This window comes from Hermetia illucens, chromosome 5 (assembly GCF_905115235.1).
Source record: "Hermetia illucens chromosome 5, iHerIll2.2.curated.20191125, whole genome shotgun sequence".
In the NCBI taxonomy this organism is placed as follows: Eukaryota; Metazoa; Arthropoda; class Insecta; order Diptera; family Stratiomyidae; genus Hermetia; species Hermetia illucens.
The window spans coordinates 48,808,507-48,831,252 of record NC_051853.1 but is presented as its reverse complement, the minus strand read 5'-3'; the positions used below and the strand labels follow the sequence as shown (position 1 = coordinate 48,831,252).

The following is a 22,746-nucleotide window of genomic DNA, read 5'->3' as shown; positions in this document are numbered from 1 at the left end:
TCAGATTTGTGGTGCTGAAATGGCGGCATATTGGAGCTGTCTGTGTAGACAGCTCTCGAGCTCGTGAATGTTCCATACGGTTTTCTAGGAAAATCCAACTGGCCGAATCATCATTTCGAAGGATTTTGCACAACCCTGGAGTCTATCTTTGGCCTTTCAAGTCCTCGTAGTACGTTCTGAAAGAGCCCCGTTTCGAACATCTTACGAGCCTCTTATATTAATGCTGAGAGTTCCTGAAGTTTGTCCAGTCTTCATTCTTTCTTGTTATTAAAAACACAAATCGGAAGCTGTATGTCTGGTTAATTGGCTAAACTCTTGCAGTTCTGGATTCCACTGCGTATTAGAATCAGGGCTTTCAAAGCTCTCCAAAAATAATCAATTTAGAGTTTCCAATTCAGCGTCTTTCGCCTAGGGAGCTGCACTTTACTTGAGTTGATTGAACTTCATCCAACCCGTTCCTTTTTGAATTCTATCTTCGTATTAAAGCCTGTTCGTCTGCAATAATCAGGCCAAATTCTAAGCATCGATAGTCTAACAGTGAGTCTAATATTTTCGAAGTGCAGGTAAGTCAATTACTTCACCTGCTCTACGGACTACAAACGTAGGGGCACCCCCTATATTCGCAGTCATAAAACCAGCTGAAGTGATGAAATCAAATTATATCTCTACTCTAGGGTTTCATTTGCTACTCCTGCAACAAATATATTGAACGTTCACAACAAAACTTGCATTCAAGACCACATGATTCTGTCTGCACTACCAGATCTCTTGGTCAAAGATAGTATTTTGGAAGCTAGGTTGATGATGTCAATGGAGTGGGAATTGAAACAAAGTTTTTCATCGACTATTACACCCAGGTTTTGAGAGGAGAAGAGTAGTGAAAGTGGTTGTCCACTATGAGAATAGGATAAAGATGATGGAAAGGGTTGAAGCAAATATAGCACCTCCAGTGGCATTTGCTGCAATTTAAAGTCAACCTGTCAACCAACGGAGTAAAGTATTAAGGTTAGGATGGAAGAGAGCACAACCCAGTGGAGACGAAACGGAGGTAAATCATTTAAGGTCGTCTGCGTAAATTAAGCACGAACAGGAGAGGATGGAGGCAAGGTCGTTGATTTAAAAACAGGAAAAGCAGGGTACCTAGTAGCTTCAACGCTCAACAAGTATCATTTATATGCTTTTTTAATCATGGATTTCACAGTGGAACACAATGCCTTGAAGTGCTGAGAACGAGACCTGTTACACTTTTTGAGGGCCATATTTTGAGCCCTCACTCTCCTACGTTTCACCCGATATTAAAAGCCGGACCAATTTCAAAAAATACTAATTGAGCCCTTTTATTCGATACCCTACATGGACCCATTCAGTAGAAAAACATTTTTAACCTCCCTTCCGCGCCCCCTCCCCCCTCTTAAAGTCAACACAAAATGGCGCCAATTGCTATAGATATAAAGGGATTCACAGACCAAACGCCATTCCCGAATAAATTGTTTGTTGTAGACAGACAGACTTCGACTCGATTCTAATAAGGTTTTGTTTCACATAAAACCTTAAAAAGTAGAAGGGAAGAATGGGAAAGGTTGCTCGGAGGAATTGAAAGGCTAGGATGATTAGACCAGTTGAGCATGGGGTGGTCAAAATCTCCGCAAATGAAGAAAGAGAGAGAAAGGAATTTGACAGTAAAGAGTTCAGGCAAACGGTCAAACAATTCTTCGCACATGTGAAAAGCGCAAATACATGGGACATACATATAAGATACACCCAACGGAAGATAGTTGGGCGGCACACAGTCATAAAAAGAACCAGAGGAAGAGAAGACGGGTGCGATGCAGAGTGCTTTTATTGCATGATAAACAGTTTTATAGGACGTGACAACAAAGTAGTGAGATAAAAAACACAAGCAACATTTCAGTTATTCAAATATAATTTTACTTCAAATATTTATAACAATATCACCAAAATTTCTCGTATATCAAACAGCACCAGGCCAAACTATGCTTTCTATCCATCCTACGTAAAAAGCAACTCGCGCGTAAACTGATGGAATTGGAGATGCACATAAAACTCCAAACGAAGTAACACCCAGGACTCTGGAAACTCCTGATTCTAACTTGACTTGTATAGGACCACCGGAGTCTCCTTCACATGTATCTTTTGTTTGTGTTTTGTCAAATGCACACATTTGTCCGGTATTCAAACCGTTAGGAAGACTTCGTAATTTTGGGATGTCTTCATATTCTTTTCTACATCTGTCAAAAGTCACTGTTGTCAGGTTGACCTTAAGGAGCGAATTTGATTTTTTCCAAGCTGAAAGAGAAAAGCGGATTCAACTTATATTTAGTCATGAGTTTTATTAAGTATTTATATAGTTTACTTTTCGTTGAGATAGATCCCCAGCCTGTGGCTGTAACAAGAATTTCGTCGTCCGTACCCAAGGTGTCTGTACTCAAACATGCTGGAAAGATTATCCGGGAATCAAAACGTAGTGTCGCGTTTAGGCGAATCAATGCAATATCATGATATTTTTGTGATGAATTGTATTGAGGATAAAAAATTATATCCTGAAAATTTATATGAATTAAGTCGTTAACGATTGATGTTTGAAAGATAACATCAGAAAAGGCTAATAAAGAACAGTATGTATTAGGTTTCGAACTGTTCCAGAGGTATTTCAAAATTTAAATAGAGGGTGCTATAAATATAAATAGATGTCTGTCGAGCCCCTTTACATTCAGGTCGCCAAGAGAAATTTGTATCGACCTGTGAGACGCCGATACCAGCGCACACAGAATATTCAATGATCTGTCGATGAGCCACAATGTACAAAGGCAGGAGAGTATGAAGAATTTGCTCATCTACCACCCTGGCAAGTAATACATTTGATTATTTCGGCTTTTTTTCCCTTACCTGCCGCATCAGCATGCCAAGTTTACTTTCTGCTTGGTCAGTGGTGCGCCCGGTAACAAACGCCGCAACATCATCCCCTTAATCGCCCAAGCGCGACTCTTCTGGGAAGTCTAAATAGTCATATCGTAGGAAGCATTCCAGGAGTCCGGTCCTAGAATGAATACCTATGCTACCTCCGAAAACTGGGTAGTCTTCCAAGTAGTTGTCATCAACCCGTACGGAGTGTTTAGGGAATCATGCCCGTACAATGTAGTCCATCTGTTCGGCATTAAGTGCACATAATTTCTGCACAGCTCCGATTTTCCTGTCAACAGTTTATAACCGAGTCCCTACAGATCCACATTCATCTCGTTGACTCGATCTGCAAGTAGCGAGCTCTGCTTTTGTTTATCGCGGTCCCCTTTTAGCTGATCTATACTTTATTTTTGCTTTGTATACAATCTCCCGGGAGTTTAATAATTGTGTTAATACAGTGAACTTATGGCACTCCTTTTTTAAATCGACTATCTCGGCCGTCCAGAAATACATTTACAAAAATATATAGTAGACTTGTCATAGTTGGCATGGAGCATGGAGGCTCCCCATATTCTCGTTAAAAGGTTTGTCACTTAATTTACGACAGTGTCAGCTGCAATGCTAATATCCCTGCAAGTGCTTTCCAACGCGGCTCTGCCTGACTGAAGAACTTCGTAGAATCTCTCGATGTTCACGTTCGTGACGTTATACGCACAAGGAAAGCGCCCAGCTGGTGTATGCCGACTAATGGCGACACACGCCACGTATTAGACAAGTTTCCCATAACTGGCCGCCCATTTACCGGTGGGTCCACTGCAAGAACCTTGGTATGGATACAGCGTTAAAATCTACGGGCCCCGTTCTCACCTCTATTTGCAGTACTCGCTAACGTCTGGTGTCTGGGAGAGGCATGTACCATTCCAGGCTTTCAAGCACCGCCTACCAAGATCCGCCTCTAAGTGCCAAAATGGTGTCCTCCGGAGCATCAAATATGTGCCGAAAGTCCGGCATCGTCTCATTCGTTGTGAAATAAACGCTATCCCTCGCTTTGGGTCCCGAACTTAGATGACAGTGTTACCCGATAAGTCAAGGTGTCACGAAGCTGGGTTATTGTTCCAGTACCGTTCGCTGATTAGTACTAAATCACCGTCTCAAGAAATTGCACCAGCAACTAGTGAGCACTACCACTCCGGCTCTCGTTAATTTGTGGAGGCGGATCAGATTAGCCGAGTCCTTGCCGTTTCCAGATTCCCAAAAGACTGGACACCACTTCGTGCTCTTAATATGTGCAATATCCACACCAGACCCGCCACAGTCCCTGAAAAGAATGCTACCCTTCTTTTCGTTGCAAGTCTTCACTTCATGGCCCTACTTGGCCACAGTTGCGGCATGCCGCCCTCTTCTTAGATCTCCGACAGATTGTAGGCCATAATCTAAGCACCTCTAGCATTTAGTGGAGGCTATCCACGTTCGTACCCTACATACTATCCAACCAAGTCCAAACCGCTGCTAAAGCGTTTCCAAGCGCATTGTTCGGTAACTTTCTACAGAATGAGTTTTTGGTCTCTAGAATCCACCCTCGATTTTCCTTATGAAAGACACTTCTGCTGGAAGGCTGTCTTGCCTTCCGTCGGTTTTTTGGGCAGAGTCGATGATCTTGTCTTTCTGCCTTTCCTCGGCTTTTTCACTGGTGGCAAAGGAATTAGTTATCGTGGCTGGATGTCGGATACCAGTTGACTCAGCTACGAAAGAGTACCTGAATGAAATCGGGGGAGGGCAGTGTTAACCAAATGGCCTCCTACAGTATACTGTAGTGTGTTGTTACGATCTTGAATGAAGTGCTCTAACACACTTCAAGGCCCTGATCCAATATGAATTTTTGCGCCAACGATTATTATTATTATTATAATATTTTTCCAGAAATAGGAGCACTGCAGGGTACTGAAATTATCTCCCAGTATCCGTTGCTGCATCACTTTGCTAGACTCCCTGTTTATTTAGGCGTGCGCATCCCGTTGTTTCGTCGGGTGTTTCAGCCCTTGCTGCCTCCTTCGCTGGAAGCTGTGTATTTATGGTAAAGCCACCTGTTTCTCCCTTCCTGCTATTTTATGAATTTTATTATTTTTGCACTTCATACTTTGTGGAAACACCTAGTGCAAAGGAAATCCTGCGTTGAGTTAAATTGCTCTACTGCGATACGGAAACTAAAGTTCAAAATGTGGCAAGCTTTTGGTGTCTGGCTCTGTTCATAAAGGTAGTGCCCTCTCCCCACACCTCTTTGTTCTTGTAAAAGACACCGTCATACAGAACCTCGAAGCTTCAGCGCACTATATATTGCTCTATGCAGATGACGTTTTCCTAGCGTCTTGTAGTAAAGTCGATCTCAAGCAACTTGTTCAAAATGGACTGATCGCATCATGCAACAGGATCTCAGATTGAATCTGGATGAAATAGAATTTTCGACTCAGTGGCAGAGAAATTTGAATACTTCCGATCAATGCTGCAGCTAATGGTGAATTGTTTTATAAAATTCTTTGTATGGACATGGAATTAGCGCTGACAGGAACCCACTTTCCAAAATTAGTCTGAGCGTCGAAGTCGATGGAAAATGTTCAAAAGACAGAAACAACGATGGCCTGATACGCTGGATGGCGATTTGAAAGCGTCGCGACTTCATCTAGACTCAGACTTTGACCGAGCAGAATGGCGAAACCGATCGAGACGAGCTTTCGGCGGTACTAAAGATGCAGAAAAAGAAGATGGAAATGGTACACGTACATCGTATGCAAAGAAGCAAGCAACAATAGTTAGTGACTTTACCCTCGGGACGAAGTCCCAACTCCAGTCCCTGATGGCTGACCCAAACTTAGTTTATCCTTGAACTCACGGACCGACTAGCACTCGTTAAGTGAAAGGCGGCCTACTAATATCGTTTGACCGTGTGTGACAGAAACTCATCTCACTTGCATTCAGACTACACCTTGGGGTATAGAACTAGGTGTACTGGGTAAATTGCTATGCCGCGATGCGAAAAGAAAAGTTCACAGTGTCGCAGGTATATCAAAAACGTTTCATGCCTCTGTCGGGGTTCATTCAGGAAATGACCTCTGGCCATCTTCTTTGTTCTTTCCATGGACACTATTACGCAGGACATCAAACGTCAAGCGCCCAACCCACCATGTAGAATATGTTTTCCTAGCCGGTGAAGTGAGATTATGAACATCTTGAAGTGAAATCCTTTCTTTCATTCATATTTTTCGTTTTCTATCTTAAGTAGGGAAGGAAACTTATAATGCAATGCTTTTAGATAGCTCACTCAAAGTAAGGGTAGTTCCATTCCTCTGGGCATGGGTGTATGTATTTGGCTTTATCCTTTTTCGTCATTGTGGGCCTATTATTGTACTTGTACACTATTTACCTCTACTCCAACATCACGCATATCATATGAAGTTTCAACAACAGAAATAGTTCCAAGACGAACTATCGAAGGCCATCCACGAGTAAAGCAATGAGCGGCTGAAAGAACATATCGTTCAGAAATCAGGGATCCTCCGCATCTAAACTCATATGCGCTTTCACCACCAGCTTCCCCGAGATATCCAAGGGCAGCCTGAAAGATTAAAAACAAAATTAAATGCCCCAAAACATTAACCATTAACATTAAACCATTAACGGCAAATAAAATGCACTCACCATGTGCGGAAATTCCTGGAGGTCCACCCCTGTTCCGCCTAAAATTTCAAACTCAGGGATTCTGGTGAAATCGTCCTCATATTGTGCGCAAACTACAATTCCAGGATAAAAAACGGTTAGCTGATATATAAATATGCATGTATGTATGTGTGTAAATGTCCTAAATATTTCTTTCACCCCAAGAACATCACCACAGAAGCCAACATCTGAGGTAATGCTACCGATTGAGTATCACGGTACTTGGGATCTCTTTCTCCTAACAATCGACAAAATTGACTACTTAAGGGGTTTGCCCTAGTTGTAACTTTGAAAAAAGCTTCATGGTTTTCTTAAGAAAATCAGCACCTATTTTTATGCGCTGCGAGTAGGGTTAACCCCTAAAGTATTACTCCAACAAGAAAGTATCACACTCAAGTCGACATAAATACAGCAACAATGCCAACTCTGCGTTTGGTCTTCTTCTAACACGCGAAGAGTGAATATCCACTACCAGCCCAACCCCAGATATCACTGTTTTCCGCTAATAAATGATGATGACATAAGTGCTGACCTTCTCTCTACCCATGGTCTCTTAATAGTTCTCAAAGGACGCCAACTAATTGACAGTAAAGCCGCCATAACTTTGGGTGACTGAACAAATTAAAAACTACCCTGGTGGAAAGATCGCGACAAAAACCAAATTAAACATTACATCAAACATATGATCGAAACCACCGGACGACCTATTACTCCAATAAAATACATATCCCATCAAAATATCAGTATCAAATGATGAAGTAAGGCATCTGTAGGCCTTCTAAAATCCTTCGGCCAGTCCTTTCAGTACGGTAGAGAAGAAAGACCGTCCAACGCACAGTAACCATCATATACGGCATCGCAAATTTAACTGGTTCCATGGTTGCAGTGCAAGCCAAGCCATGGTTGCAGTACTCAGCAAGGTGGCCCTGGAAAAACCCATTTCCAGATATATATAATAATAATAATAATCGTTGGCGCAACAATCCATGTTGGATCAGGGCCTTGAAGTGTGTTAGAGCACTTCATTCAAGACCGTAATGGTACACTAGGAGGCAATGTGGTCAGCATTGCACTCGACCGAGATTATTACCCTGATTTGACTCAGGTACTCATTCACAGCTGAGTCGACTGGTGTTCGACGTCAAATCATGATACAAATCCCACAGCCACCAGCGAGATTTGAACCGCGACCTTCCGTACGACAGCCTTGAAGACACAAAGTGGTATAATGCACTTAGCTTTATAGGTTTCACAAAACCGCGTGGGTAGGGGCTACTTGGGCTCTGCAGTCCTGCCCGCAGATACCATCAGTTTACTCCTGCAACTTTCCCCCTGAACCTTTTAAATACGCGTGTAGTGCTGTTCAACTACATGAGCCTCGATGTTGGACAGCGAAATTCTACGGCCGTAGGGACATCTTAGACAAAGTACCTCGTTCCCAATGATATATGTAGCCTATCCAAAAGCCCTCATCACACTTTTTCGGCCGAGCTAAATTTGATCAAGCTTCGGGTCTCTGTTATTTCCTTCATGGACACTGTTATCCGGAACATCTAAAGTTCAGGTGATACTTTCCTAGTGTCTCATAACAAAGTTGATCTCGAATGACCTTGTGCCCTATGCAGCAGGGTTTGTAACTGTATCCGAATAAAACAGACTTTTTGAGGGTCGATACTGTTGAAAAAGTTACTATCACTGTCAGTGTCAGCTATCTGGCCATAACTGGGCGATTTAAGCAAGTAAGATTAATATTATACTATCAGCCACCGATGGAATAGCTTCACGCATCTGCGCAACTTGGACGAAGTAGCGTTACATAATTAGCGTTCTATTTGATCAATGCTCCAACGGACGCCTCAGATTCAAAACTTTCCTTAGTTTTGTCTACCCTGCTAGCCCTTATGGTTCTAAGTGCTGGCTGGCTATCAAAGGCAAAGTACGCCACCTCGCGCTGATACATAGATGGTTTGATACGGTAGATGGTAATTTGACAGCTTCTCAACCCAAATCATACGAATAGCAAAAGATCAAGGCGAGAAAGGGATAAAAGGAACAGAAGAAAAAGAAATTATGATCAAGCGGTCTTTCTCTACATTGCCGACTTGCTACTCCTAAAGATTGACAACCAGAAGTTGATTTTTCAGATTACAAAGTAATGTCTTAAGATGCAGGCGATTCACGATTACCCCGAAGGCGTCAGGGAACTATGAAGTCTCCTAAGGAGTCTGAATTTTTATTGATACAAAGGTCATGTGCCCTTATCTACATATGCCTAAGAAGGACCTATATAGGACTCATCACTTTCTCGTACTTATGCTAGGCTCAGATGCAGCCGGGACGCTGATCATCAAGTTGTCGCTTTTCCTTCTGATTTCTAAGTCATTTAAAAAATGGTATATGTATGGCAGGTAACTACTAACCATATATTATCCATCACGTTCCAAATACATAGTAATAGACTGGAAGTAATTCTCAAAACGAACCGACCACAAATCTTTAGTGGTTGAATCGGTAAACCAGACAATTGAATTAAAGCAATCAATTCACTACCAATGAAGAGCACCTAAAAGGCTGCGACAATAACGTAGCCGACGCTCTTCCAAGATTCAAAGCAATGCTGTTCCCCACCATCTTAAATACGGCAAAAGGGCAACGCAGGCATCGAATACTAGTAAGCCAACCCTAACATGAAGCTTAAGTGGATGGAGATGACGAGTGCTTGCTCTTATTTCTGCAGGGAAATATTGACATTACCTCCAGACAAGGGAAATCCTTAGGCACTTTCTTTGCAATTGTCCAGCTCTAGCTAGAGCCAGGTTGCGGACACTAGGCAAACCATTCTATGAGGAACTGAAGGGATCTCTCTTGGAGCGACCATTGATACCTACCTACCTAACTACCTTCAGGCAAACTTCTGATTTGCTGCCTCCAAGGAAGTACGTGCTAAAATCATCCTGAGTTATCTCCCCAGGTAGCAAGGAGATTGGTGGCGCAAAGATACTCTTGTCGCAGAATGAATCATGATACTGCAAAACGGGCTTAATAAAAATGCGCATCGTTGCTCTATAAGAAGTGTGCTCATCTGCAGGGAACTTGGGCAACGCATTCTTCCGCAATCCTAGAAAATGGATTCCATTCTATGCATAGTAATGCCAGCAATCCATTCATCCGTCGTCCTTTCTTAACGTGTGATTTATCCACTGCCACTTCCGCCTTCTAATCAATTCATGCACTGATAACTAATCTGCACACCTAGGTCATCATTCGCATTGGTGTCCTCCATACAATCTTTAATGCGTTCCAGCATATCTTTAGCTATTATCATTGCAACGGCAGGAAGCTTGCAAATACCTTTGCAATTGTCATGCTCAAGACGGGCTCCCATCTTCAGAATTTTGACAATGGCTCTCTTCTTTCATTCCCTAGAAAGGCAGGTACTATTAAAACCAACCTTGGCGTTTAGATAACCTATTACGATTGGCATACAACCTTTGTATTCCAGCCTCTCTGGAGTGCAATGAGTTATCCATAAAAAGCGTCCTTCTCCTCTGGATTGGAGTCTCCACGCAAACGCGCTGAAGGTAGGGAGAGAAATTCCTTGAGTGGAGTCTTACGAGATCGAAAAAAGCATAGTGAAGCTCCGGTCTCGGAATTAATTTGAGTGGGATGGAATAATTGGTGCAAAACCATCTGGCAGGCCATCCCATCTCATATCTAGTGTCTATATTAGTGTTGTTTATGGGAGGGCTATTTCCCTGCATTCTCGAAGACTGCCAGAGTTGTTGTGCTCTTAGAGTAATCCTTGGTCCTACAGGGCCATATATCTTCTCCCGGCTTCTGGAGAGGATTATGGTCCATCGTCTGTGTTTTAAAACAACCTATCTGGCGTAGGAAGGGCACCACAGCTTCCGCGCTGACAAGACTACAGACGTTGCCTTACTGCATGTCAAAAACTTCGTTATGTTAACAGCCCAGAGCCCATGAACTGGGATACTGATTACATCCGCAATGTTAACGTGTGGTCTCTTAAAGTCTCTATCGTGGTCTTAACGGAGAAAATCGTGACGTCTACGACTGCCAGCGAGTAGCGTTTTTAACGTGGCTTTCTTTATGCCGCACAGTTTCGATCGATGCCATTGTCGGGCATACCTTCTCTTGAAATAGAAGTAGTTCGACATACCACGGCATACAGGATCTGGAGAAGAACACCTTTGCTACAAACAGTGCTAGTTGGTGTTTTCCTGGTAGAGAAGCTAGGACTGCGTGAAGTCAAAAACCTGTTAGGTGAGGGTGCTACATCTAAGTGACAGATTAGATGGAAAGAAAGTTGGAAAGGACGGGTCACATATCAGTAAGTGAAATGTGTGTCTGGATGAGAGAGCTCCATCGTAGGCTTGGGGCTCGAATTTGGGTCCTCCTGAGAGGGTATGGTAGTTCGAATTAAACTCTCCTCTTTCGAAAGCACTAGTCAGGGTTGTGTTTTATGGGGCGGCAAATTCGAAAGACTGATTATATGCCTTCTTTCTTTCTTTCGGCTCCTGAAGGAGTTCTTCGGCACTGCTTCATCTGCAATATGATGGGGGAATGGCCATAGAGGCCGTGATGGACAGCCACCAGTCCTTTGTGCTGTGCGTCAATGTTCTCTTGTGACGTCTTATGTGTTGGCTTGTATACAGAGCGATAATTCTCTGATGAAAAGGTTTCGTTGTGGACACCCGGTAGAGTTATTGCCAGTTATTGGTAAACTCCTAGTAAACATTTAGCAAATCAATCAAATTTTTCTGAAATATATAAGTAATAAAGCTGTACCTCTATCCGCTTTTCGTCCGCCAACTCGAGTTCGTGGTGAAGGCCGAGCAGGAACTGAATCTCTTGGAACTGGAGAAATAAATAACTCATTGCTGCCTTCAGGACTGCATGAAAATACAGAAGATGCATGAAAGGAAATTAAATATTTGTATATATTATATTTATGAACCCCGGAAAGTTTTAAAATGTTGATGGAGTTGTTAATGTTCTTGATATATAATCCTTGACACTGATATGTGAGAGGCCTTGAGGAAAAGGTTAACCATCCATGGATCTAGGACCAATGAAAAAATGACGCTGATAGGTTAGTAAAATGAATGTTGCAACAACTGACGACAGTTACGTTTGGACAACCTGTTGATGTTTTTTGGTATTTTTAGATAATCTATAGATCTGAGTTTTCCCACCGGATGTTCGTAATGGGGTTTTACGTCGTGTACTGACTGCTATTTTTTCCCGCACTGCCTAGTGTTTGACGGTTCTGTCTGGCTTTACTTAAATCTACTCTGAATTGAGCTCCTTTACTCATTAGGTGGCAGCGTTACTTCGTTTGGGATATGAGGGATCCTAAGTTCGCATCTACTATCTAAGTTCTATGACTAACAATAAAAATCCAAACCGCTTCCTCTTTTACTGAATATAGTATATTTAGTAAAAGAGGAGGCGGTTTTGGATTTTTATTTTTAGTTACTTCGATTGTTCCAGTTCGTTTCCTGGAAATTAAGACTTTTATTAAAAGTGGAGTGAGTCTTCCTGGGAGTTATAATGAAAGATGAACAACAAAAAAAAATGTGAAACTAGAAAAAATTTAAAAAATTGTTGAGCATACTTTACGATCGATTCATGTTAAGATTTAATGAGTTAGTAAGTTAGGATACCCGCAAATTATTATTCCAAAATGCCACATATTGGATTAAAATCATAGTGTAGCCAACATTACTTACAAAACAAAAGTGTCCTCGGTTGTATTTATACCATTTTGATTACCAGGGCAGCAAATGATTGCGTCGTTGCCGACAAACCCACACCTCTCTAGATTCCTCAACGGAAGTGTCCTCCTCCTTAAGGCATCATCAATTATTTTGCAGGCAGGAATCTTAGAGCATACTCCGCGTGTTCCATTCTTCATTCTACAGTTACTACCCTCTGAAGACATAAAGAAAAGGCATTAGTTGAATCTAATTTAAATTCGTTCTCCATTAAAAATTTTATGAGCGATGTAAGTCGGATACTGGAGGCCTGATACTTCAAATTTCGTGCTTTGCTAACGTCGTAAAAAACGACGCTAGTAATCGGCAGCTTTTAGAAGCAGCGTTTTTGAATAGCTCAGTGGTTAGGGGCCAGGCTAGGTTGTGGGATTTGTATCGTGACTTGATGTCGAATAACAGTCAACAGCGCTATGAATGAGTAGTACCTCAGTCAAATCAGGGTAACAATCACAGCTTCAGCTTCATATGAAGGCGGAAAATATACATAAACCAACAGGTGGGAATCAAAACTGTAAGCGCTCCCCAAGTGTCAAGTGTCAGTGCTCCCCTGCTTCTAGTGCCTCAGAAGCCAATAAGGAGAAAATTCTTCTAATTATGGCATAGCCCATTTGTACCAATACCAATGAGAACGGACTGCGCATTATTCCAGCGGGAGCAACTGCACCCGTCAAGGAAGTTTTACATACAAGCCAGCAGGATCAAGCCCTGTACACCTCGGTGCTCATCCTGTTGAGACAAAGAGAGAAATCTGATTTCCGACTGAATAGGCATATTGGAAAATTTTGATAAACTGCTCAACAACCATAATATCGGCGAGTTAGAAACAGAAGAACAGAGAACAGTATAGAAGAAAAGTCCGTTCAATTCGTCGACATAAAAATCATAAGTCACCAGGAGCCGATAGAATTAAAACCGAAATGATCAAGGGGACTAATTACACCAAGCGATTGGTCAACTTATGCTCATGGTGTGGGAGAGCGAATCAATGTCTGATAACTGGCAGTAAGGCAATATCTGTCCTATACATAAAAGAGGGATATCGGGCAGTGCAGCAATTATAAAGGTATCACCTATAGGTATTAACTATAAGATATTCTCCGCTATCTTGCTGGGTCGGCTAACCCCATATGCCCAGAACACCATTGGCCAAACCAAAGAGGCTTCACTCCAGGCAAATCAACAACGGATCAGATTTTCTCTCTGTGGCGAGCGATTGGAAAACTGTTGCAATATGACCGTCAGTTGCACAATCTCTTCATCGACTTCAAAGCCGCCTATGACAGCAAAGGCAGGGTAATATTGAACGCGACCAAGAGAGAAATCAGTATCCCAACGAAATCGGCACAACTGACTAGGTTGAACTTGGCCAATGTGCGCAATAAATAAAAGCAGTGGGATCACTCTCGAGACCATTCGATATCAACAACGGTCTATAATAAGGAGATGCCCTATACCCTTTTTAACCTGGCCCTGGAAAAAGTGATCCATGATTCTAAGGTAAATGCGAGGAGCACGATCCTCTTTAAGTCCACCCAACTACTGGCCTATCCTGACGATATCGACATCTTGGGAAGGACGATCCGAGACGTACAAACTGCCTTCATCCAGATCGAGCAGGTGGCGCGAGACTTGGGCTGCACATCAATGAAAACTTGGCCAAATACACGGTCGAAACGTCAGCACCAAAGAACATACACCTACAATATCATACCTCACTGGTCAAGCGAAAACAATGAAGACAGAAGACCACAACTTTGAGACCGTTAATAACCGTTAATAATTTCTTTTATCTACGGTCGAAAATCACAACCGATAACAGCTATAACGATGAAATCAGCGTATGGTTCTTGAATGCCAACAGAACCTATTTCAGTTTACAAAAACTGTTTCGCGCAAAACGTCACCATAAGTTCAGAGCTCTTACTGTGCAAGACAACGATCTTGCCAGTCATCGTGCATTCCTCGGAAACATGAGTTCCTAGCAAGACAAATTGCGAACTCTTACCCGCGTTTGAAAGTATAATCCTTCGAAGAATTTTTGACCCTCTGCAAGATAATAGACGATTCCGTAGCCTATATAACGACGAAATCTATAAGCGGAAGGGAAGGACGCCAGACAACTGTTGGGGATATCGAATTGGTGGACCTCAACGCGAAACTGGGATGTCTGGAGTTCCTTACTTAAGCAGGCCTAGACCGAATACCGGTTGTGGAGCCATTGGTGATGGTGATCATGTCGGAAAAGCTTCTATGATATGAAAAGCGGAACGAACCATAGGATATTGTGATAACACCAACTTCTTGAGGTACCGTATTGGAAACTCAGTATGTATACTAAGGAACTGCGTCAAATAGTAATTCATTTTGCTATAACAAACATCAATAGCTTATTTCGAGTGTTTTTCATGCATCATCAGAATTATCCTCTTGCCTTAGGATGATGCGATAATGGAAGTGGTTGGAGCATCAGCCTCACGACATCGACCTGATGATTGCTTACAGGGGATAGTTATGTAGCACAATGGGTCTACATAAAGTCAAGGACGCGGTGCGACTTTCCCTTAACATAAAGTCTGAGTGCTAGAATTAAATCCCCCTTTTTGAGTGAACGGCGGTGCCTACACTGGCAATGCTTGTAAAGAAATTGCTAGTGAATCGTAATAAAAACTAACCACCGACAGCGCTTCAGGATACGGTTTTTCGATAGCATTCTCCCCAGGGTTATATAATGGTATCTGCTTTATTTCAAACATTTTTCATGTGATATATGAAGTTCAAATTTTGGGTAAATCTCAGTTAAGTATAGTGGACATCACAAATTTAAAAAATACTTAAAAAACCTTAGCAGCTAACTTAACCTAAGGTTATAACTATAGAATTAAATTAATAATTAATATTTTTTTCTTGTGGATGCTGGAGAGAGTCCGCACCCAGTTGATGACGGGCCGGACCACTTTGGAAGCAACTTACTTCATCTCTTGTGGTCCACGGACCCCTCTTTTCTGGATTAAACAGGTCAGGTCAGAGACAACTCATCAAATGCGGCCTCACCTCTGCACTGACCAGCTTTTTGAAAAACTTAGGTGTTTAACCCAAAAAGGAGGGGTCCGTGGACGACCAGAGAGGAAGTAAGTTACTTCCCAAGTGGTCCGGTCCGTCATCATCCCAGCATCCTCAACAAAAAAATTAACTTCGGCCTAGTTTAGGTCTGAACTTACGGCGGATTTCACCTCAATATAATTCCCACTCATGTCTTGTTCGCGATTATATATAAATGGAGCGGTTGCCACCTATCGCCACTTTCGATCACGCTGCTCCCAGGGCAAAGGTGAGGCAGCGTCTAATGAGTTGCCTCTGCCCTGGACGAAACCGTCAGTCAAATTTTTCAGTGATTAATACTTAATGCGCTGCACCTGGGGGAAGATTACAACAATTCGGAAAACCGGAAGCTAGACGCTTCAGATATGAAAGGTTTCGTGTATTTCTTTTATAAGGAATTTGAGTGTACATTTGTGCTAGGTACTAGCACGTAATATATGCATATATTATGTGAGAATATCCACTTTCAAGTGATATTGACATTCAAAGTCTTGAATTTGCACAGCAGCGATAGCTTTGGCCTATTATAACTTTGTTAGTAATAGTGCGATTTTCACCAAATTTGGTAGGATCATGCTGCAAAATTTCGTGGTTCCAGGAGGAACTTAAGGAGGATTTTCCTGCCAATTACTAAAAAATGTAGTAATATACTATTATTAACTTTATTTGATGAGGTATCGGTATGGAGGGTATTTCGGAGCATAGGCACCACACAGCGGCAGTCTCTTGACTTTTTTCGGATTTTTTGGCTAAGTGATTTCTGAGAATGGGCCCGTTAAAGAAAAGATCACTTTCAACCCCCCGCACTCCCCACCTTTCCAACAAACGTCAAAACCAAGACCGGCTTCGAAAAGTACTAACTGAAACCTTTAATTTGATACCCCACATGACTATATTTGATGAAAAGAAAAGTAAACCCCCATTTTGCATGTATGGGGGCAGGCGGAGGTACATATTGAGGATGGGAATAGCGACCGCTGTAGAGGATTACTCTACCTTCTCTGTCAAACAGTCGGTTATCGTTGTTACAGAAAATAAGGAGTTGCGGGAATGGGTACTTATGGAAGAACTATTCGTTATTCATCTCGATAATCAGACAGTCAAAAACTAAAGGATTAGAATGTGATTGACACCTTTCTACGAATTTCACCATGTATCTGGCCATCATAGCATCGATGCGCGGCGTATGAGAGAAATCATAGAGGATTTGGTTTGATATGTTTTGTGTGAAACAAAACCTTATTAAGGTTTTGTATAAAATAAAACCCCATTAAGGTTTTGTGTAAAACATTTCTTCTCTTCATTCTCAGAACCTACCCAACCGAAGAATCAGCTCCCAGTTTTTGGTGGTTAGGTCCCGAGATACCCTTCATACTGATATCTGTTCAAATAAAGGTAATAATAGTATGTTACTTTAATTTTTAGTAAGTGATTGCAGAACCGCCTTAAGTCCGGTAAGATGCTATAATATTAGGGGTGTTCCTACCAAGTTTGGTGTAAATTGCACTATTACTAACAAAGTTGTAATAGGTCAAAGTTGATGCTCCGGTGTAAATTTTAAGACTGAATGTCAATAGCACCCGAAAGTGAATATTCTGATATAATATATGCATATACATTACGTGCTGAGTACTAATGGGACAAATGTTTTTATACAAGAAATACACAACACCTTTCATACCTGGGGCATCCAGCTTCTGGTTTTCCAACTTGCCGGTACAGTGGCGAAGGATAGGGTGTAGTGATTTGAAAGCGCAATTTACACGATTTAGTACCTTCTTAACGTAAGGGATAAATTGAAGGTGATAGTGACCCCTACATAGACGACTTGTTTCACAGTAGGAATGGGAATTGAATTGATATTGAGAGACAGGATCACCAGAAGACATATTCGGAGTCATCTTCATTCTGTTCCCGCAGAAGACAATCGTTTGACACTTTTGAGGATTGAGGGCTAGTTTCTACTTGGAATTCGACTTTAGACGAGCTTGCCCGCAGGTTATGCCCTTCGTGGAGGTGTAAATTATGAGGTCATCGGCATATCCTAAAATCTTGATAGGACCGTGTGAGGGAGTGTCAGCTGTGAAGAGCGAGAAGTGAGTTGAGGCAAAAACGGAACCTTATAAGATTCCAGCAGGGTTAGTATAGGACGAGAATACTTTTTAAGAAATGAAAACTTAACACCGTCTCCGTCGCTAGAAGTAATTTCAGCATATATCGATATTTCGGGAACAACTTGTTCCCTTCTTCAGTGCGGGGTGTATTATACACCCGCCCGATATATGCCTGATATATGCTGAATGAAAATTATTTCTAACGACGGGGACGGTGTTGAGTTTTCATTTCTTAAAACATTTTTCTGGAAATACTACGAGCACGCAGAGAACGTTGCCAAACTTTGACTTTGATTCCAAAGGGGGGCTGGAAATTAAGGATGTTGTTGAGCTTATTGGAGCCCGGATATGGAGCCGAAAACTTTCCTTATATCCAGGGAGCAGGCTATTGTGGGCATTTTGCTGCTAATCCCGAGCAAGATGTCGGTTTTGAGAAGTTGGCGAACTGGAAATCTGGGAAAGTATTATTCTTATCACAGTACTCATCGATGATTAATGTTTTGGTCCGCTCGAAGATTTTGGCGAAGGTTGAAAGAATGGAGATAGGCCTGTAGCTATCAGAAAGGAGACGATCTTCTTTCTTTTTGAAAAAAAAAAAATAGGAGTGATTTGAGCACACTTCCAGCTCACCGGATTAATCAGAGAAGCCAGGAATCGACAGTTGGTTGGAGAGCATTTTTTGAAGATAATAGTTGAAATTTTATCAAACCTCGTCGGCCTTTTGTTTTTACTCTGCTGAATAAGCAAGAGTAAGCAAGTCGCGTAGAGACCTTTCGGAGTTTCCCGTATATATTTGGATTAAGCTCAATATTGGACAGAAGGTTATGAAAGTGCTTAAGGATAAGGATCCTCCTCCTGGCACGGATAGAAAAATGGAGATCGTGGATTTCATTCTTCAGAAAGGAACAGTGCGTACAGTATCTATTTCTAAATAATCTCCCCCGTGGGGTTTCTTATCATGTATATTTTGAAGGACGTTGTCAGGGAGGGAGATAAGTTTTCAGTAGTTGAGGATGCAGACTGGCATAAGCTCATCGCATACTTTCTGAATAGTCTCAGTGTACTGAAAAACCGTGCTATCAATGATATCATTTGAGGCTTGGCTGTTTTGAGGAAGTTGAATTCGGTATAGCTTGTGACTAGGGGATTGGTTAATGAGCCGCTATCCTGAAATCAGGTACTGATAAAGGCAGTGGGCGCATGACTCTATCGGGAAATTGAGTATCGAGGATAATGGCATCTTGGCCACTGACGCCAGGTACGGTTTCCAGACATGAAATCGTATTCGGGTTCGGATTTATGCTGATGATAGTTCCTTATGTTGTAAGTAGAGCGGGGCTAAAATGGGAGATATTTCGTGCAGAAGGATTTGATGTCAGCTACCGGTGAAACTGACGACCAGTGTTATTTATATAGGAATCAAACCGGAAAGTATGTCTGCTGTTTAAGTCACTTTCAAAACAAGGGACCACGATTTTTCAGTTGAACAAGGTCGATTCTCACAAAAGGATATGATGGTGGAGAGGTCGTTCGGCTCAAAGAGCTGGTTGGGACAGTATAGGGAAATGATGTATACGATGCTAGACGTGGTTTCTATTGAGGCGATAGTTACCTCGAGGAGAAAGAGTTGCATGGCTAGGAATTTGCCGACTAATAAAGCAGTGCCTCTGGCAAGGTGTGTCATTGATTGGATAGAATGGTTAGTATCTGTCCGTGCGGAAAAAGTTAAAATTGGGGACTAGGGGCTTATGACGGTAGTACAGAATGGTTATTATATAGAAATATTTGAGGATTGTGTTCACCGAGGAACAATTCGAGCTCGTAGACACGGCTGACTACAAAATCGATGATCAATTCAATGATCCTAATATCCAGCAGGTTGATCATCGTGCTGAACATCATCATGAGCTACTACAATTGCGCGACAAACCGACGGAAATCTGAGATAACTTGCCCTGATGTAGCGCATCAAGGACTGAGACTGATGGCCTAATGGAGGAGGGCGTTAAGATCATGCGAGGTTTGTTCGATGGGATCAGGGCTCAATTGCCACGCAATTAACGCAATTGGGACTGCCGTCCGGCGTCTTGGAACACTCCTCTGATCCGTGTGACCTGTCACATTTGACGCATCGATATTGGATATGGCAGTTTAGCGCCGCATGGCCGACTCGCTGGCAGTTTTTACACTGCACAATCTGTTTGTTCGTGATGCGCTCAAAGCGAATTAAAATACGATTTATCGCTTTAATTGAGGTTAGGTCATCGACCTCGAAGGCTGCGCCAAAGGTAAATGGCTAGAAGCTCATTCTACAGCTCTCACTGAAGTGGGAGGATTAGAGTTCGAAGTGCTATGTTTGTTTGCTTGATTTTCAATTACATAGTGGTGTGTAAGCAGTAAAACTGGAGCAGCAGGCCAACAATAACCCAGGGCAAGCAGGTTGACATTCAGCGAACTCAACCATTGGGGTAGTATTTCGATAATCACTGAAATAGGAGCACATGTATGGCTAAGGGGTATGGACTGCTTTTTATCTCCCCATTTCTATTTGATGGTCGGCAAACGCCGATATTTTTGAGACCTAATTATTCCTCTTCAGAGCCGATTTTTTGAGCCAGAATCTCTTCTCTTCAGGGTTAAGAGTTTTCAAGCGTTGTTAAGAATGGTCAGTATTTAGATGGGATGAATTTAGTTTACTTTTATATTTTGGGGCATTTTTCGTTTTTAAAATTTAATTATCAAAGTCGCTATTACATTAATAATTTATTTTAGAAGTGAACCTATCCTAAGTCTAACGGCGGCTGAAGGAAAAACCGGTCATGTTACCATCGTAAATTTCATGCCAATCACGTTCGATTATTCTCCCAACTTCTACCCCGCTTCAAAGAATAATCATTTGAGTTTTCCCTAGAATTACGACACAACAAAAACCTGGGGAAAATGACTCTCGATGATTAAGCTTATTGAGTTCGGCTAAGTTTTCCAGGTCCACATTCTGATCCACCATGTTTTTTATATTTTTGTATGATTGTTAGGAAAATAAAGCATAGTCTTTCGAACATAGTAGGTGGAAAACCATAAATTAGATGCTTCAGGTACAAAGAGTTTTCAGGTTTTCTTATTCAAGTAATTTTGGGCGCACTACTGTTTCATAACCAAATAGTCAAAAGTGAATCCTGTACGATATCTCAGGATTTGCTTAAACAGCGAGAGAAAGTACCATACTTTCTATTGGAAAGTCTCTAGATATTACACTTGTGTCAGAGTCTATTTTCACGAGTAGATTGAGCGTGTGCAGCAAATGACATTTAAAATTTAAAGAAGCTGGTGTGTTGTATGTTATCAATGGAAAACGGCCTTTACTACGTCCATCAACTACAAAGTTATAAACTGGAATTTATGCATATTTTCGAATTCATTCACAAACCAGTACTTACCATACAAGGTTCCATTTGCATAGTCACTAGAGCAAAATAGAATCAACCAGACGCCAAGTGCTGGAGCTACGATTCTGAGGAAGTTTAGCATATTCTGAAGATCAAATTGACACAATCCACTGGAAGAAGCCACTAATTGATTCAACACACATATATGCACCAGCTGGCGCGAATGTTGTCTATACTACGGTGCGTCATACGGAATATGAAGCACTTGTAAACTACGTACTATGAGCACTTGTAATATGAAGGAAAGCACCAGTTTAAGTCAGGAATTTAGATGAAACGTTCTAAGACCAAGCCCGAATCAGGATACAAAATGATAGCAAAGAGATTGAATTATGCGATATAATGGGTGTTGTTGTCACTTATAGGAACGCACATTAAAATAACAGTTGTCATTAAGAATCGCCAATCCTTTGCATCCCGATTTAAAATTGATCATAGATCAAGGTAGGCAAATATTTATGGTAATTTTGAAAAACTGATGTGAGCGTGAAAGTAAATATTTTGGTTAAGTTTGCTTACAGCAAGCAAGCTAGACAGAAGCTATGTGTTTGAGGGCACGACGAGATAACCACAGAAATCGGCTTTGGATGACTCCACTGTGTGTACGCCGCTCAGACACTAACACTCAACTTCTATATCAACAATTTCCAATAGGGGTGGACATTCGATTTATCAGTGCCGACTCACTAAACTTGTTTGTTTTCTTCCACTGTTAGATTGATGCAAACTCGATTATCCACTCATGCGGCTTATAATCTATGCAACAGCGTGCTAAACTGCATCTAGATAGACGAACGAGCCAGGTGATACTACACGTGCTTTCCGCGGTATCCAAACAGTTGTTGATATTTCAGATACTTGAGACCACAGCGCACTAATGAATCTTGCATTGTCGCTTCTGAAACCGATTCTCGATCACCGAGAATTTTATCTGGAAATTCCATTTTTGCAAATACGTACAGACACTAAGAGATAGTAATGAAAGGTCGCGCTCTTATCATGGTAATAATTTCTATGAGTAGACAATCTGTATCGGAAAAGAAATTTATTGTATAATTAAGGCAACACCCAGGAGAACATAGTTCTTTCAGCATCCACTCGGATTTTCCTTGTGTTGATCACGCTACAGGTGTGAAAGGTTTTGGGTTTTTCTGGTGGATTTTGCTGCACGACAATTTCATTTGGACGTGACTTGTAGTTCGCAGTATATGTACATATATGTAGACTACTCACTTTAATGCGATACCGCCATTCTATGATGTTTTAGTGATCTACTGTAACATTGCTAATAGAGGTATTATTTCCACCAAGCTTTCTGGAATTGTATTCTATGTTATAGCCGCGTGAACGCAAAGTATCTCCAGTAAATTCCAACAATATAGTAATAATAATAATATTGTGGCCACCACTTCAGCAGGTTCGCGTAGGCATCGGATGAAGTGGACTAGGGAAATGAAACTCGTCACCATCCGCTCCAACTAGGAATAACAGCGCCCCTTGTTGCCCAAAAGATTCGTCCACCGTTTCCCGAAATACGCGCACGTGCATGCAGCTATCGGTCGACACCGAAATACGTGACCAACAGTCGATGGAGGCAGGAGCGACGGTATCAATAACATCACCCCGCACTGTAGGCAACAGTTTCAGTATTCGCCG

At 41.8% G+C, this 22,746-nt stretch overlaps 1 protein-coding gene across 1 annotated transcript in view; it reads right to left on the bottom strand.

The window, feature by feature from the left end:
* LOC119658084 (serine protease Hayan-like) overlaps positions 1 to 21,992 on the bottom strand; it is an 82,726-nt gene extending 60,734 nt beyond the window's left edge. Inside the window, exons 1-7 of the mRNA XM_038065347.1 lie at positions 21,082 to 21,992; positions 12,387 to 12,588; positions 11,443 to 11,546; positions 6,616 to 6,707; positions 6,341 to 6,532; positions 2,375 to 2,561; positions 1,976 to 2,307 (exon numbers count right to left, since the gene is read on the bottom strand). Of these exons, the coding sequence (XP_037921275.1) occupies positions 1,976 to 2,307; positions 2,375 to 2,561; positions 6,341 to 6,532; positions 6,616 to 6,707; positions 11,443 to 11,546; positions 12,387 to 12,588; positions 21,082 to 21,172 (1,200 nt within the window). The 5' untranslated portion in view covers positions 21,173 to 21,992. The remainder of the gene's footprint in view (positions 1 to 1,975; positions 2,308 to 2,374; positions 2,562 to 6,340; positions 6,533 to 6,615; positions 6,708 to 11,442; positions 11,547 to 12,386; positions 12,589 to 21,081) is intronic.
* Between the last annotated feature and the right edge of the window lie 754 nt (positions 21,993 to 22,746).